The sequence below is a fragment of the Staurois parvus genome, unplaced genomic scaffold, assembly GCF_062004578.1.
Source record: "Staurois parvus isolate SC_StPar_1 unplaced genomic scaffold, SC_StPar_1.0 ptg000890l, whole genome shotgun sequence".
Classification (NCBI taxonomy): Eukaryota; Metazoa; Chordata; class Amphibia; order Anura; family Ranidae; genus Staurois; species Staurois parvus.
This window is the reverse complement of record NW_028318686.1, coordinates 269,747-287,374: the sequence shown is the minus strand read 5'-3', so window position 1 is coordinate 287,374 and position 17,628 is coordinate 269,747. Positions and strand designations below refer to the sequence as shown.

The 17,628-nt window shown below is 41.7% G+C and overlaps 1 protein-coding gene across 3 annotated transcripts in view; it reads left to right on the top strand.

Annotated features, from left to right (window-relative positions):
* The window catches only part of STAT1 (signal transducer and activator of transcription 1), a 167,412-nt gene that overhangs the window by 11,540 nt on the left and 138,244 nt on the right, over positions 1-17,628 (top strand). For all 3 annotated transcript variants that reach the window (XM_089656140.1, XM_089656141.1, XM_089656139.1), the window contains exon 2: positions 9,848-9,976. In XM_089656140.1, the coding sequence (XP_089512266.1) occupies positions 9,849-9,976 (128 nt within the window). In that variant the 5' untranslated portion in view covers position 9,848. The remainder of the gene's footprint in view (positions 1-9,847; positions 9,977-17,628) is intronic.

The following is a 17,628-nucleotide window of genomic DNA, read 5'->3' as shown; positions in this document are numbered from 1 at the left end:
TTCCTAACTATACAGGTGGCACAGACACAAGCATACACCCAGGGCCACTGTTAGATATCACGGGGCCCCGTACAGCATACCTGACAGCCCCCCACCGCCAGAGAAAATATCCAAATTATATTTATGGTAAAAATACACCAAAAACATTATTAATGGACATAATCCCAACCAAATTCCTGTGAAATCTAAATGCTAAAACTGTACTGAGTTCATAAATAAAGCTGTGTGTGTAATTGAGGTGTAATTGAGGTCTTGGGGCTCATGGGTGCTGTGGCCTGAGTGGGAAACAGTGGTTTGTTTTTGTGGCTATCGCCGTTTGCAGGTAACCTATGTTACACTATGGAATTGCTGCAGGTCATAATTTGACAAGCATATGGGTGCAGGTGTACAGCCCTGAACACAGACAGTGAGCATTCAGGGCCACTTCCCCACGCCTTCACACCTGTCAGATGACAACCTGTGTTCATACAGCTGCTGTGTCCCCATAGTGTAACAGGTGTCTCCAGCCACATGAACAACCCCCTCATTCATGCTGTACAGGCCAGAGGACTTGTGTGAATGGGGAATTTTTTACTTTTTTTTCCCCTCAGCTCATTAATTTCAATGGGCTGCCTAACGTGTGGGAACATGCAAAAATACTGCAGGCATATTATTTTAAAAGTGTGTTGCACCTAACTGCACAGTAGTGTGGTGCCATGCGTTTTGGTGGCTGTGAATGCCTCTGTGTTTACTAGACATGTGGAGGTGCAATTAAGTTTTCATCATGGTACCTGCGCACATCTGCAGAGGGCATTGCATTTCTTTGCTGTGCTGGAAAAAAACATGCTCTTGCATGAGTTTCTGCACCACAAATGGAGTGAACAAGTCCTAAGGGTCAGTTCACAATATAGAAACACAGTCTAGATGTGTTCCAGATGTTTTTGCATGCACTTTTTTGATGCATGTTTAGCGTGTTCCAGTGCATTTTGGATGCGTTTTTCATGTGTTCCAGTGCATTTTTTCCTCCTCTCTTTTTCTTAAATTTAATTAGGGACATGTGCGTTTTAGTGCGTTCCAGGGCGTTTTACCGCGTTCCAGTACAGTTCTATGCATAAACAATGCAGCCTGTTTGCCTTTTTTGACAGCACCTGCAACGCACTGGAACTGCAAGCGCTGATGTGAACTATGACATTGACAACTATATAACCTTCTTTCTGTGCATTTTGGATGCAAAAAAAAGCAACTGAAATACATGTAGTGTGAACTGGCCCTAAAGGTTATTATAGGTCAGGGAACGGGACTGACCAGGAATTGTGAATTCAATCATACTAGTGGTGAGATACAATCAGGAATCCTATAATAATGTGAGATCTGAGCTGGAGGTGATAGGAAATGAGACACATTAACTTGATCAGTAAATAAATAGTTAAATAAAAACAGTGGGGCGGGGATACATAGATTGGCAGATGGAACAGGTGATGGTGGGGGAGGGGGTCAAGTTGTATAAGGAGAGAGGTTTAAGCGCTCGTTCACACTTGACTTTATTTCTAACACTTGCCAAATGCCCCTATAGCGTTTGACAGGTGTTTGGGAAGCGTTTTTAATGCTCCTCAAGTGCTCCCAAAACGCCCTATGTGCGGTTTTGAGGCATGTGATAAGCAACAAGCGTTAAAACTGCACCACAAATACCTATAATGAAGTTAAATGGTATTAACGCTACGAAAATGCCTCTCAACCACACCGCAAACGTCTGCCAGGCATTTGCGGAGCGGCACCATAGACTTGAATGGGAGGCTTCAACTCCTCCTGACTCGACATGAGGCGCCGTGACGCAATGCTAACGCTTCAGTGTGAACAGCACTGTGTGCTGCCATGTACAGAATTTTCATAGGCATTTGAGAAGCTTAAAAAACACTTCCCAAACGCCTGTCTGACGCCTGCTGACAAAGCTAGTGTGAACGTAGCCTTGGAGAATATAAAGTTGTAATGAAATATAAACAGAAGGAAAATTGAAAGTTTCAAACTTGTCAGAAGAACAGGACGCGGACGATTTTGACTATTGCCTGATTTTCCCAGCAATGATGGGCAAATCGATCGATCGTTTTACCAATAAAAATATGCGCATGAGCCGTGTCCTGCAAGAAGAAGAAAAAGAAGAATTCCAGTCCGCTATTATATTTTACATGAAAAGTCTTGCGGTTGCAACAATGTATCTATTTGTATCCGAATAAAAACATCTGTATCCGAAATGGATACAAATGGATACATTGTTGCAACCGCAAGACTTTTCATGTAAAATATAATAGCGGAGCTCTCTGCAAGGGACAGAATTAAAAATGCCGGCCGTAGACGGGACGAAAATTGGCCAATTTTTTTATTGAACGATCGATTTTTCGTTTTAAAAAAATGGCTGGTTTTTGACCCATCTATGGCCTGCATAAGACCAGAAAGTCAGACATATACCAGGCCCAATTAACCTAACAGCATGTCTTTGGAGTATTGGCAGAAACACACCTGTGCAGAGAAAGCATGCAAACTGAGATGCACACAGGTGCAGCCATGACTGGAATTAGAACCCATGACCCATGTGCTGTAAGTTTTGAGTTCTAACCACTAAGCCACTGAGGGAGACAGAGTTTGAGCTGCAATGTAGAATAGTTACATTGTATAAAAATAATGATAAAGCGACCGCTGGTAAAATTATATAGACTACTAAAATGGTATTACACAAGATAAATATAAATCTAGGTATAGATATGAAGGTAGCAGCTAGCACTCTGGGTATTGGCAACAGTCCCAGAATAGAAATATGTTACAGTAATAGTGTAGCGCTATAAATGCATGTTATCAATCATAAACGCATGTAAAATAAAAAAAGTGCAAATAAGTGCAATAATTATGTAAACTGGTAAATGGTGCTAAAAAAGTTCATATAATCATTCCTGAATAATGGAATGTCCTTCGTGTGAGAGTACCAACTCAGAGAGTGCCTATGAATGGCACGTGTGGAACTTATTTGCACGTTTTTGATTTTACATGTGTTTATGATTGATAACATGCATTTATAGCGCTGCACTATTACTTTAACATAGAATAGTTACATGATTAAAGAGAAGGAAGATATATCATATTGGGAAATTAGAACTAGACATTCCCAATTATTTGAGATATAAGTGTGAAAATGTTTGACATTTGAAAATAGAATGTAAGACATTCATTAGGAAATGCATTAGTTGTCTGATCATTTTGGAGAAACAGCAACCAAAAAAAAATATATATACAGGTGTACTTTTACTTTAAATTATAAGTATTCTCATATGCAAACAGAAAAACGCCAACAAAGCCTGCGGTTGTGTGCCACCTAACGAACATATTTGCACCTAAAAATGTGCCAGACACGATTCCACATTTACTAACAGGAAAGAGTCTACAAGTAGACGCTTTTCAATGAGTTTGCTAGACGCCTTTCAGAAGACTGACAGGTCTAGATTGTTTGAATTGAGTCTGCCTGAATGTTCAGCGTCTGCTGGTAGACTCAATTCTTAGTAAATCAGGGCCATAGTGACAGCCAGTGAGGGAGCTTCTCTGTATACACTGCTACCTCACTGTATACACTGTTCCTCTCCTGCCCCCTCCTTGCACACACTGCCCCCCTCCCCCCTACAAAGATGGCCTGTCACTCATATGCTATCACATAGGGGACTGTTGGTCCCCTGTTTGATAGCAATAAAATCATAAGTTAAAAATAAATAAATAAATAAAAAAAATAAATATATATATATATATATATATATATATATATATACACACACACATGAAAGTAATGAAAGGAGACAAAAATTGGAGCCTCCCCACTCCCACATATGCAGACATTTTGGTTTTGGTTCGGTTTTCGGCCACATGCATTCTGAATTATCGGTTTCGGCAGCAGAATTTTCATTTCGGTGCACCACTAGTTAAATGTGCTAATCTAACGTGTGTGTCTAAAATGGAGCAACGAGGGGTGCACGTATAGAAAGTTGCCAAGTAGTAAAAAAAAAAACCTTAAAATAATTTAAAAACATTTTTTAGCTATATTTTATTTTCATGTTTTTTTACTTTTTTTTTACTATTTAAAAAAATGCTTTAATCAGAGTAGTACAATGTTACCATAGTAATAATGTATTACTCTGGGGGTAGGCAGGGATTTTTTTTTTTACGCTTTGCATAGCAGGAGCAATAAAGACTATTGCTCTGCAATGTAACGCTTGGTTTGAACTGTCATGAATGGATGAAGTTCATGACAGTTCAAAATAGATTGATCTTTAATTGGCTCTAGCTAGTCATGGTACAGGGTGCTGTAATTGGTCCATGTACCATGTGAGAGCTGTGGGCCAATCACAGCTCACCAGTGACAGAAGCAAAGCTATTATGAATCAGATTGATTCATAACAACGTTGCTAGCATTGTGATCATGTGATCGCATAGTGATCACATGATCACTGGATCCCGACTACCGGAATCCACATTCTGCTGTGTCCAGTGGACACAGCGGTCGGGGGGATGGGTGCATAGCGTCTCCCTGTGTTAGCACAGGCAGAGTGACGTACCGGTACGTCGCTTTGCCAGTAGCTGCTATCCATTCACGGTTTTTCAGCAAGTGGTTAATTCTTTATACACAGAGCTGAAACAAATCTTCCTATATAAGTTGTATTTGTTTATCTGCAGCTCTTTCTCCTCTTCAGCTTCCTGATGCACACATTGTACACAGCATTTTTGAACTTCAGAAGGCAAGGGTCGGGATCTGATGTCACACACTGTACAGCCTAGAGCAGGGAGTTGAGTGTAATCTGAAACCTGAGTGGAGGAAATGGACACACCTTTCATAGGGAAACATGCACAGATGAGGCTGTCAATCACCTTCTTTGTCCTGGGGGGAAGGGGAGGGGCGCAGAGTTGTCTGCTGTGAGCATAACCTGTCAGATAGCAAATAAAGGCAGAGCAAGACAGAAACCACAGTCGGTGATTTGGATGGAGGTAAGTACACATTATAGAGAGATATGCATTTTTTATTTAAGAGGTTTACAACCATTTTAACTAAATAGCCTCTACTTCTTTAGTAAACCAACCCCATTTTGCTTGCTCTCTGTTCTGACTTTTAACTCTAGATCACTCAAAATACACACACTGTTGCCTCTTCTGGCAGATTTACAAAAGGGTTCATAGCTATCTTGTTTTCAGCACATACATAAACCCTAAATTAGACTTGTCTTAACTTTCATGGTTTATAACTGATAAACATATTCAACTGTTCTTAAAACCGTGGGCCTTATTTAAAGTGGACTTTGTGTGAACATACACGGTCTACTTACCTAGAAACTTACATAGAAATTCTAAGCTAAAGCAATAAACTTATTAAACATTGGCCTCCCCCTGGGATCTTGAGAAAGCAGAGGGTCCCAATCTCCTGAGAAGTTATTTGCAAAAAACTTTTAGTGTCCATATAATAATAATAAAATTAAAAATCCATAAATCTTTTCTTCAAATGTAAACGTGCCGTGTACCTCAAAATTAAAAAAAAAACTCAATAGTGCACTATCTTCACAAAATAAATTAAAAAAACCCAAAAATTAATTATGCCAAACAAAATATATATACATTTCATGCAAACCACAAAATTCGTGACAAATCGTGGAAACACGTGGTAACTCGTGAAAACACGTGATAGTAAACCAATTCTCTGTATAATACTTAGTGAACACTCAGTGTACACATCTACTGTGGCTGTATTGCATACCCTTACCCAAATAAATAGTAAGCCAGCCTTTTAAATAAATCCAGAGGAGGGTGCGGATACAGATCTGCTGGAACCTTGTGAGTACCTTCTGATCCCCCAATACTCCTTTTAGTACTCTTGCCTCCTTAGTACTCCAGTACTCTTGTCTCCTTAATACTCCAATACATCCATTCATAGAGAGAAACCAGATCCATATAGTGTAGTATGTTAAAGATGAATAACTCCACGCTTTATTAAATATGCTTACTAGCTAGATAACTAGCATAAAAAATCCCATGATTTCACCGTACAGCAGCTTCCAGGAACGCCACACACTACTCCCTCAGTTAAAATGGCCGCTCCGCTACTTCTGGTTTCTCGGGTAACGTCCAACGTCACGTCCCTTGATGTGTTTTGTCACTTCCTTGACTTCCTCATAAGCGGTGTGTCCGTTGGAGAGGCGGCCGCAATATATCTCCGTCCAGATCTTTAATTGCGAGTCCTCCACCGCCATCTTTACTTGTGGAAACATTACCAGTCCGCATGCTTATGTTTCTAACTCTGCCATTACTTCATATACAACCTTTTACCCTCCGTAATTACTCTGTTTATACCCTATGTTTACATATATTAATATACATAGACACTCTATTATGCTATCTCTTTGTACAAAATCCTGTGGGGACGTATGGAATACATAGATATGAACGAGTATATATATTACTAACTATACAAATAAAAGGGATCTGCTAAAATATTTTATTATCAATTAGTGCTACATATAATCATCATTACATATAAAACTACTTTTCAAGCTGAATTAGTAAACAAAAATAATTAATTAAATACTTCTATTAAATTAAAAGTTCTCGATATATTTCTATATTTCATATTTAAATTTACATTTAAATAGCAAAAATTATTTGGTTTAAAATTTATTTAAAATATTTTTAAAAAATTTTACAAAATCTGTATTGCTCAGCCCTATCCTCTAAGATATTATACATATTGATATCTCATATTAAAAATTAGAAATAAAACAATTTAAAGCAGATCAACGTTAAGGTCCTTTGGTTTCAGTGTCTCTAATTGAAAAATCCAAAGGGTTTCATTTTGGGACATGGCTTGAACTTTATTTGCACCTCTCCAATGTGGTTCAATTTTGTCTATACCACAAAATTTAAGTAGCCTCAGATCACAATCATGAAAATCTCTAAAATGTCTGGACAAGCAGTGGTCTTTTTTGCCTTTTTTAATATTAGCCACATGCTCCCTTAATCTCTTATACAGGGGTTTTGTGGTTCTTCCTACATACTGAAGCCAGCATGGGCACTCCAGCAGATACGTTAAATAGGAAGTCGAACACGTAATACATTTTTTTTATATTGTATATTTTCCCCGTAGTGTGGGAAGTGAATTCTTGAGTTCCTGGAAGCTGCTGTACAGTGAAGTCATGGGATTTTTACGCTAGTTATCTAGCTTTTTAAGTAAGCATATTTAATAAAGCGTGTCGTTATTTATCCTTAACATACTACACTATATGGATCTGTTTTCTCTCTATGAATGGTTGTATTGGAGTAATATGGAGACAAGAGTACTGGAGTACTAAGGAGGCAAGAGTACTAAAAGGAGTATTGGGGAATCGGAAGGTACCCACAAGGTTTGAGCAGATCTGTATCCGCACCCTCCTCTGGATTTATTTAAAAGGCTGGCTTACTATTTATTTGGGTAAGGGTATGCAATACAGCCACAGTAGATGTGTTCACTAAGTATTATACAGGGAAGTGGTTCACTATCACGTGTTTTCATGAGTTACCACGTGTTTCCACGATTTGTCACGAATTTTGTGGTTTGCATGAAATGTATATATATTTTGTTTGGCATAATTAATTTTTGGGTTATTTGAATTTATTTTGTGAAGATAATGCACTATTGAGTTTTCTTTTAATTTTGAGGTTCACAGCACTTATTGGACTTACACGACAAGTTTACAATTGAAGAAAAGATTTATGGATTTTTTAATTTTATTTTTATTATATGGACACTAAAAGTTTTTTGCAAATAATTTATACTTTCAAGGGTGAAAGTGGGTCTTTTCTTTAGTGATTTTTTTCACTGGGTTTGCAGATATATTTTTAGGATACCGAGTTACGTTTATTATTCTCCTGAGATGTTGTTCTAGCACTGTGCATTTTCGTGGGACTTCAGATCCTCAGCTTCCCAGGATCTGGTGAGAAAGGACCAGTAACATCACCATCGTCTAGGCAAACCCAATGGAAGTTGGGGTGTAAGGTGTTTTTTTTTTTTTTACATTTTCCTTCTTTTTCTTGCTACAAGATAAGCATAGCTACATGATAAGCATACCTTCAATTTTTTGGCAAGGTCTGCTTTAATCACTTGCCGCCCGCCTCAGTACATTTACTGCGACAGGGTGGCAGGTGCAGGCACAGTCATATATACGTTACTTCTGGGTTCTGGGTGCCCCCTGCTGACCTGTACTGTGATTGGACACAGCATGAGTTTGGCAGCTGATTTCAGCCAATGATTTTGACTGTAAGTAGCTATTCAGCTGTGTTCAATCACACACAGAACTCTGTGTACAGGGAACAGCAATCTGGCTGCTTTGTCTCCCTGCAAAGCAGGGAGAAAAAACAGTCATATAGAAAGTAAAAGCAACACATACTGTATTACACACATTACACATTGTTAGGCACTCAATTAACTCCTTTCTTGCCTCTAGATGTTAACCTCTTTCCCAGCCAGTGTCATTAGTACAGTGACAGTGTACAGTATTAGCACTGTATTAGTGTCACTATTGATGTCAGTGTCAGTCAGTTCGTTTACCTCCCAGCCAGCGTCAACTAGCGACAGATTGACCACCACATTATCACAGTCCTACTATAAGTTGCTGATCACTGCCATTACCAGTATAAAGTCATAGCTGTGTAAATTCCAATATACAGTGCACTCATAAGGTATAAAACCCCCTTCACTTTTTTCAAATTTGTTATGTTGCAGCCTGAAACTACAGTTGTTTAAATTCATTTTGTTCTCATTAATCTACACTCCGTTCCCCATAATAACAAAGTGAAAACAGAATTTTAGAAATGTCTGCCAATTAATGAAAAAAGAAAAATTTAAATATCACATAAGCTGAAGGCATAAGTATTCAGACCCTTTGCAACAACACTTAATTTAGCTCAGGTGCTTCCTTTTTCTCTTGATCATTGCTGAGATGTTTCTACACCTTTATTGGAATCCACCTGTGATAAATTAAATTGATTGGACATGATTTGGAAAAGCACACCCCTCTCTATAAAAGACCTCACAACTGACAATGCATACTGTATCAGAGCAATAGCCATGAGGTCAAAGGAACTACCTGCAGAGCTCAGAGATGCAAGGCATAGATCTGGGGATGGCCACAAAAACAAAATTCTGCTGCACTGAAGGTTCCCAACCTGGTCCAAACTGAGCAATCAGGGCAGAAGGGCTTTAGAAAGAAAGGTGACAAAGAACTCGATGGTCATTCTGACCAAACTCCAGGGATCCTGCGTGGCGAGAAGGACAACCATCACCACAGCTCTCCACTGATCTAGGCTTTAGTGCATATTGGCTAGCTAGACGGAGTCCTCTCCTCAGTGCAAAACACACGAAAGACTGCTTGGAGCTTGCAAAAGAAATTTTATTTTTGTATTTTTTTTATTGGATATGTTCTATAACAGAAAGTAGAAAATATTTTTCTTTCCAAAATTTTCGGTATTTTTTCATTTATGTATTAAAAACCCAGTGGTGATCAAATACCACAAAAAGAAACCTCTATTTGTGTGAAAAAAAATTAAATTTCCCTTGGGTACAGTGTTGCATGACCACGCAGTTAAAGTAGCACACTGCTGAATAGCAAAAAATGTTCTGGTCATGAAGGGGGTAAAACCTCCCGCAGGTCAAGTGGTAAAGTAGTTTTGTATTTTCAAGAAAAGATTAATATTCTTATCAGTTTAAACCCAATTATATCAAGATCAGTCTTTGGCCAACAGCTGAGTGACTATTTTTCCTGCAATTAGGCTTAATTAGTATTGCAAATAACTGCTATGATTTCATGTTGTTATTCAGGATGGCACAGTGGTACGAGTTACAGCAAATCGATTCCAAATTTTTGGAACAAGTCCATCAGTTGTATGATGATAGCTTTCCCATGGAGATAAGGCAGTATCTGGCTCAATGGCTAGAAGCACAAGATTGGTAAGTGTTTATATGTTGTATTATTACATTTTTCCACATTATACATTTTGAAAGGGTTGACATGGTGGATTTTGTGGTAAAGGCCAGAAGAGTGTAGAACCTTACCACAACTACAAGCTTTCTAATATTTGAAATATTTTAAACATCTGTTTATTTATATTCCTGCAGAGATCAATTAAGGCTCATTTCCGTTTGCATCTGTCATTGCATCTCCTCTGAAAAGCTTTCCACATTGGGACGCTTTTGTGAGGCATTTGAAAAGTGACTTGGAGGCGATATGTCATCTGTTTTAACCATTGAAAAGCTGCAGTACAACTTTGCAACCACATGCATTACATGCAGTTGCTGGGAAGTTGCAGCACAGGCCCCTCTGACTGCCCGCGAAAGCAACCTGTGGTATAATTTTTATTGCAAAGCATTGCTGCTTTTTGCATATATACAACCACTTCTGGTTGCCATATTGGGTTAATAGGGAGGGTACACAGATCAGCCATCTGTTTTTACCGCCACTCAACAGCAAGTGTTTTGCAAGTGTTTCCACTGTATTTGTCAACAGTCAGGCTTTCATTCTCCTTCATGACTGTAAAAATCATACTGAAGAAGATTTTTCACAAAATACATGGGCATTCCAGCCAAAAAGACATGTTGTATATTAGGATATGTCAGGATTGTGGGTGCACTCAAATATGCAAATGTCACCTATATTGTCCGATTTTAGTTTTTAAATGCACTCTTTATTTATGATATAATGTCACATTAGTAGCAGAAATTAGAGCCTGTTTCTGACACATGTGGGTTCTGGACAATCAAATAGTACTATCCTAATCTAACTACCATGAAGAAGGAAGATGCTTATACTTACAGTTCTGTTCAAAAGTTAGCATACCCTTGGATAATTGGTAATATACAATATGTACTATTTTTAAGCACTTTAATACTGCGCTATAGCCAAAAGACACTACAGTGTGGCTCTCTTGTTCTGGGAGGGCTTCTATAGACGTCCTCCCAGAATATGCCTCCCATGTGCCCCCCGGGGGCATGCATCGAGCACGCTCTGTGACCGATGTGTCCTTTTGGCTGATCAAATTGCGGTAAAGGGCCAATTACAGCAGTCCTTTATCGTGTGATCAGCTGTGTCCAATCACAGCTGATCAAATGTAAACAGACTTGCCAGTTCTCGTCAGTCTTTTCCCCAAATGCTGTATCTGTGTGTGGAAGACCCGGAAAGGTACAGTGCCCTGATTATCAGTGCTGCCCCATCATTGCCCATCAGCACAGCTTATCTGGGCCCATTAGTGCAGCAGATCAGTGGCGCTTATCAGTGCCTCCTAATTAGTGCCCATCAGTGCAGCCTCATCAGTGCACATTATTGAAGAAGAAAGATTTAATTATTTGCAAAATTTTGTAAGTGAAACAAAAGTTTGTTTTTCAGAAATTTTCAATCTTTTTTCGTTTGTTTATCAAAAAATAAAAAACCAAGTGGTGATTAAATACCACCAAAAGAAAATGCTATGTGTCTCAAAAAGACTGCTAAAAATATGGGCAGCACAGTGGCTATGGGAAGCACAGTGGCTAAATGATTAGCATTCCTGCCTGGCAGTACTAGGGTCATTGGTTTGAATCCCAACCACCTACCTGGAGTTTGCATGTTCTCCCTGTGCCTGCGTGGGTTTCCTCTGGGTACTCTGGTTTCCTCCCACACTCCAAGGATATGCTGGTAGGTTAATTGGATCCTGTCTAAACTGGCCCTAGTATGTGTATGTATGAATGTAAGTTTGGGACTTTGGATTGTGTGTGTGTGTGTGTGTGTGTGTGTATGTATGTATGTGTATCACAGCTTGTAAACGCTTTTTGTAGCCAGCCAAGAGTCTTTCAATTCTTATTTGAGGTATCTTTGCCCATTCTTCCTTACAAAGTCTTCCAGTTCTTTGAGATTTTTGGGCTGTCTGTCACGCACTGCTCTTTTAAGGTCTATCCATAGATTTTCAATTATGTTGAGGTCAGGAGATTGTGAAGGCCATGGCAAAACCTTCAGTTTATGCCTCTTGATGTAATCCCCCGTGGATTTCGAGGTGTGTTTAGGATCATTATCCATTTGTAGAAGCCATCCTCTCTTTAACTTCAGCTTTTTCACAGATGTCATCAAGTTACCATCCAAAATTTGCTGAAATTTTATTGAATCCATTTTTCCTTCTACTTGTGAGATGTTCCCTGTGCCACTGGCTGCAACACAACCCCAAAGCATGATTGATCCAACCCCATACTTAACAGTTGGACAGAGGTTCTTTTCATTAAATTCTGTGCCCCTTCTTCTCCAAACGTACCTTTGCTCATTCCGGCCAAAAAGTTCAATTTTAACCTCATCGGTCCACAGAACTTGTTTCCAAAATGCATCAGGCTTGTCTATATGTTCATTTGCAAAGTTCAAACAATGATTTTTGTGGTGAGGACGTAGAAGAGGTTTTCTTCTGATGACTCTTCCATGAAGACCATATTTGTACAAGTATCTCTTTATAGTGGAATAGTGTACCACAACTCCAGTGTCTAGCAGATCTTTCTGGCGGGATCGTGCAGTCAAACGTGGGTTTTCAATTGTTTTTCTCACAATCCTGCGAGCTGTTCTGTCTGATAATTTTCTTGGTCTTCCAGATCTTGCTTTAACTTCCACTGTTCCTGATGACTGCCATTTCTTAATTACATTCCGAACAGAGGATATTGACATCTGAAAACGCTTTGCTATCTTCTTATAGCCTTCTCCAGCTTTATGAGCGTCAACTATTTTCAGTTTTCTAGACAACTGCTTAGAAGAACGGATGGTGCTGATTGTTGGGGCAAGGTCAGATGAGTCTGGGCATTTAAAACCTTTGAGATTGACATCACTTGGTCTTCCCAGACGATGATTGAGAACAATCCATGACACTTGCAGGTCTCAGCTTGGCAAAGGGGGCAGTGCATGCTATAAATTCTGCAGGGTGCCCAAACTTTTGCAGATGCCATTTTTTTGTTTTCTGTTATTTTGAAAGTGTAAATGATGGAAATAAAATCTAACTTTTGTTGACATATTATAAGAATGTCTAATCTGTAATTTGATGCCTTTTGGAGATTTTTCCATCTTTCTTTGGCTTCTTTATGCACATTAATACAAATTTTTAGCTGGGGTGCCCAAACTTTCGATCCCCACTGTGTATATATATATATATATATATATATATATATATATATATATAATGTGTGTAAACTGCTGCATGCCTTTAGAGCTTACACCCCCCCCCCCCAAAACATCAGTGAGCCATCACCATGCTTCACAGTGGGGATGGTATTCTTGTTGTTATAGGCCTTGTTAATCTCTCTTCAAACGTAGCGCTTATGATTGTGACCTTTTAAAGCTCTATTTTGGTCGTGTCACTCCAGATTATAGTGTTCCAGAAGCTTTGAGGCCTGTCAAGGTTTTGTCGAGCAAATTGTAACCTGGCTTTTTGTGGCATTGCCACAGTAAAGGCTCCTTTCTGGTATCTTCACCATGCAGCTAATTTTTGTGATTTCTTGCAGGGTATGCAAACTTTTGAGCACAATTGTACCTGTTCTCAGAGAACTCTTGTCCGGTTATGTGATTTCCCCAGCATCCGGCTTCAGGGGAGAAAAGAGAGCAGAGACAATGTCTGTGATGCCTGGGCAGTCATGTGATCCATAGGCTTACTATGGGGCATCCATTGTTAGCTGTCCCTCCTCTCCCCTGCTCCCTGCCCCTGGGAGCAGATCATGTGAGAACAGGTAAGTATAAGCATCCTCCTTCTACAGGGTAGATCGTATAGGATTTAGAAGGGTGTGGGAGCAGTTTTAAGCTTAGATTGATCCTGGAATTCCACTTTGAGTGCCCGGTCATACCAGTGCAATTTGGGAATTGAAATCGCATCTAGTGAATGGCAGTGTCTTAACATTTGCAAGTTGCTGCAGCACGATTTCTAAAGTAGTTCTTGCTTTTTCACATACATAGAAGATGGAAATCTCACTGAAAAAATTGCAAGAAGTCGTTTTAAAATCTTCATAAGTAGCAATAAAGTCTTCAGAAATCGTACCTGAAATTGTACACAAATCGTGTTACTTTAAATCGCAGCAGTGTGACCGGTGACTAAAGCATTAATAAACCTAAAACCAAAAATGTTATATATTGCAGATTATCAATCATTAGATGTTGTAGCTGCATTAGTTTTCTTTTTTCTTTTTTTTTTTCCTCATTTCACCTGTGATCTGGTCTGTAACATGCCTCCTGTATTAGAGTGCCCCCACTCTGGATGAAGGAGCACAGAGCGCACTCTTGGGCAATAATTTTGTCAGTCTGGGGTGAGGGGAGTGTTACATGCAGTAACAGATTTATATAAACAAACAAATTAAAGCCAAACTCCAGCTAACACTTTTTTTATTTCAATAGTAGTTATTTGGTTTTGACAAATAATAAACAGACAATTGTCCAGCCCATGCAGGGGCAAGCAATGACAATCATAACCAGAATAGGTGTACTTACTGCAAAGACAAAGGTGGCAATAGAAAGGTACTATAAAGTAGTCAAAAACTAACATAGCAGCAGCACTACATCACATCTCGCAGGGTTCCGGGGGTGGAAGATCAGGAAAGACCACCCCACGACGGCAGGGGGTTCCCTAGGGCCGCCAACACCCATGCAGGGCCACCGTCCACAGCTCATGTAGATACAGGCAAGGGGCCCAAGCATAGAAGAGGCAAAACTGGAGGATAGGGTAGCAGGTAGGAAGGTGATCATACCTGTAGATCAGGGGTGTCCAAACTTTTTTGGAAGAGTGCCAGATTTGATGAAGTGAACATGTGCGAGGGCCGACCATTTTGCCCGACATTCTGATGAACCATTAACATTAAATGCAAATGAACTATTTTATGCAAAAGTTTATTGAAAACGGCGTACTTTTCATTTTGTGACTTGGATGACAAATCTAAACAGGTGTTAAATCACTCTGCCAGCACAGGGAGAAGGAAAGCCCAAATCTCGCGAGATCTCGGAGGTCGCGAGATTTGGGCTTTGTTTCTCCTTGCACTGTCTGATGACGTCAAGCGATCCTGAGCACCAATCCATTATAGCCCAAATTGATACCGTATTTTTTGCTCCATAAGACGCACCTGACCATAAGACGCACCTAGGTTTTAGAGGCGAAAAACAGGAAAAAAAAATTCTGAACAATGGAGATGACCAGGGACTGCGGACACAGTACAGGAGATGACCAGAGACTGCGGACATAGTACAGGAGATGACCAGAGACTGCGGACATAGTACAAGGGATGACCAGAGTCTGCGGACATAGTACAGGGGATGACCAGAGACTGCGGACATAGTACAAGGGATGACCAGAGACTACGGACACAGTACAGGGGATGACCAGAGTCTGCGGACACAGTACAGGGGATGACCAGAGACTGCGGACATAGTACAGGGGATGACCAGAGTCTGCGGACACAGTACAGGGATTGACCAGAGTCTGCGGACACAGTACAGGGGATGACCAGAGTCTGCGGACACAGTACAGGGGATGACCAGAGTCTGCGGACACAGTACAGGGGATGACCAGAGACTGCGGACACAGTACAGGGGATGACCAGAGACTGCGGACACAGTACAGGGGATGACCAGAGTCTGCGGACACAGTACAGGAGATGACCAGAGACTGCGGACACAGTACAGGGGATGACCAGAGACTGCGGACACAGTACAGGGGATGACCAGAGACTGCGGACACAGTACAAGGGATGACCAGAGTCTGCGGACATAGTACAGGAGATGACCAGAGACTGCGGACACAGTACAGGGGATGACCAGAGACTGCGGACACAGTACAGGGGATGACCAGAGACTGCGGACACAGTACAGGGGATGACCAGAGACTGCGGACACAGTACAGGGGATGACCAGAGACTGCGGACACAGTACAGGGGATGACCAGAGACTGCGGACACAGTACAGGGGATGACCAGAGACTGCGGACATAGTACAGGGGATGACCAGAGTCTGCGGACACAGTACAGGAGATGACCAGAGTCTGCGGACACAGTACAGGAGATGACCAGAGACTGCTTACACATTACAGGAGATGACCAGAGACTGCGGACACAGTACAGGAGATGACCAGAGACTGCGGACACAGTACAGGAGATGACCAGAGACTGCGGACACAGTACAGGAGATGACCAGAGACTGCGGACACAGTACAGGAGATGACCAGAGACTGCGGACACAGTACAGGAGATGACCAGAGACTGCGGACACAGTACAGGGGATGACCAGAGACTGCGGACACAGTACAGGAGATGACCAGAGACTGCGGACACAGTACAGGAGATGACCAGAGACTGCGGACACAGTACAGGAGATGACCAGAGACTGCGGACACAGTACAGGAGATGACCAGAGACTGCGGACACAGTACAGGGGATGACCAGAGACTGCGGACACAGTACAGGGGATGACCAGAGACTGCGGACACAGTACAGGAGATGACCAGAGACTGCGGACATAGTACAAGGGATGACCAGAGTCTGCGGACACAGTACAGGAGATGACCAGAGACTGCGGACATAGTACAGGAGATGACCAGAGACTGCGGACATAGTACAAGGGATGACCAGAGTCTGCGGACACAGTACAGGAGATGACCAGAGACTGCGGACATAGTACAGGAGATGACCAGAGACTGCTGACACAGTACAGGGGATGACCAGAGTCTGCGGACACAGTACAGGGGATGACCAGAGACTGCGGACACAGTACAGGGGAATGACCAGAGACTGCGGACACAGTACAGGGGATGACCAGAGTCTGCGGACACAGTACAGGGGATGACCAGAGTCTGCGGACACAGTACAGGGGATGACCAGAGTCTGCGGACACAGTACAGGGGATGACCAGAGTCTGCGGACACAGTACAGGGGATGACCAGAGTCTGCGGACACAGTACAGGGGATGACCAGAGTCTGCGGACACAGTACAGGGGATGACCAGAGTCTGCGGACACAGTACAGGGGATGACCAGAGTCTGCGGACACAGTACAGGGGATGACCAGAGTCTGCGGACACAGTACAGGGGATGACCAGAGTCTGCGGACACAGTACAGGGGATGACCAGAGTCTGCGGACACAGTACAGGGGATGACCAGAGTCTGCGGACACAGTACAGGGGATGACCAGAGTCTGCGGACACAGTACAGGGGATGACCAGAGTCTGCGGACACAGTACAGGGGATGACCAGAGTCTGCGGACACAGTACAGGGGATGACCAGAGTCTGCGGACACAGTACAGGGGATGACCAGAGTCTGCGGACACAGTACAGGGGATGACCAGAGTCTGCGGACACAGTACAGGAGATGACCAGAGACTGCGGACACAGTACAGGAGATGACCAGAGACTGCGGACACAGTACAGGGGATGACCAGAGACTGCGGACACAGTACAGGAGATGACCAGAGACTGCGGACACAGTACAGGGGATGACCAGAGACTGCGGACACAGTACAGGGGATGACCAGAGACTGCGGACACAGTACAGGGGATGACCAGAGACTGCGGACACAGTACAGGGGATGACCAGAGTCTGCGGACACAGTACAGGGGATGACCAGAGTGTCAGGGA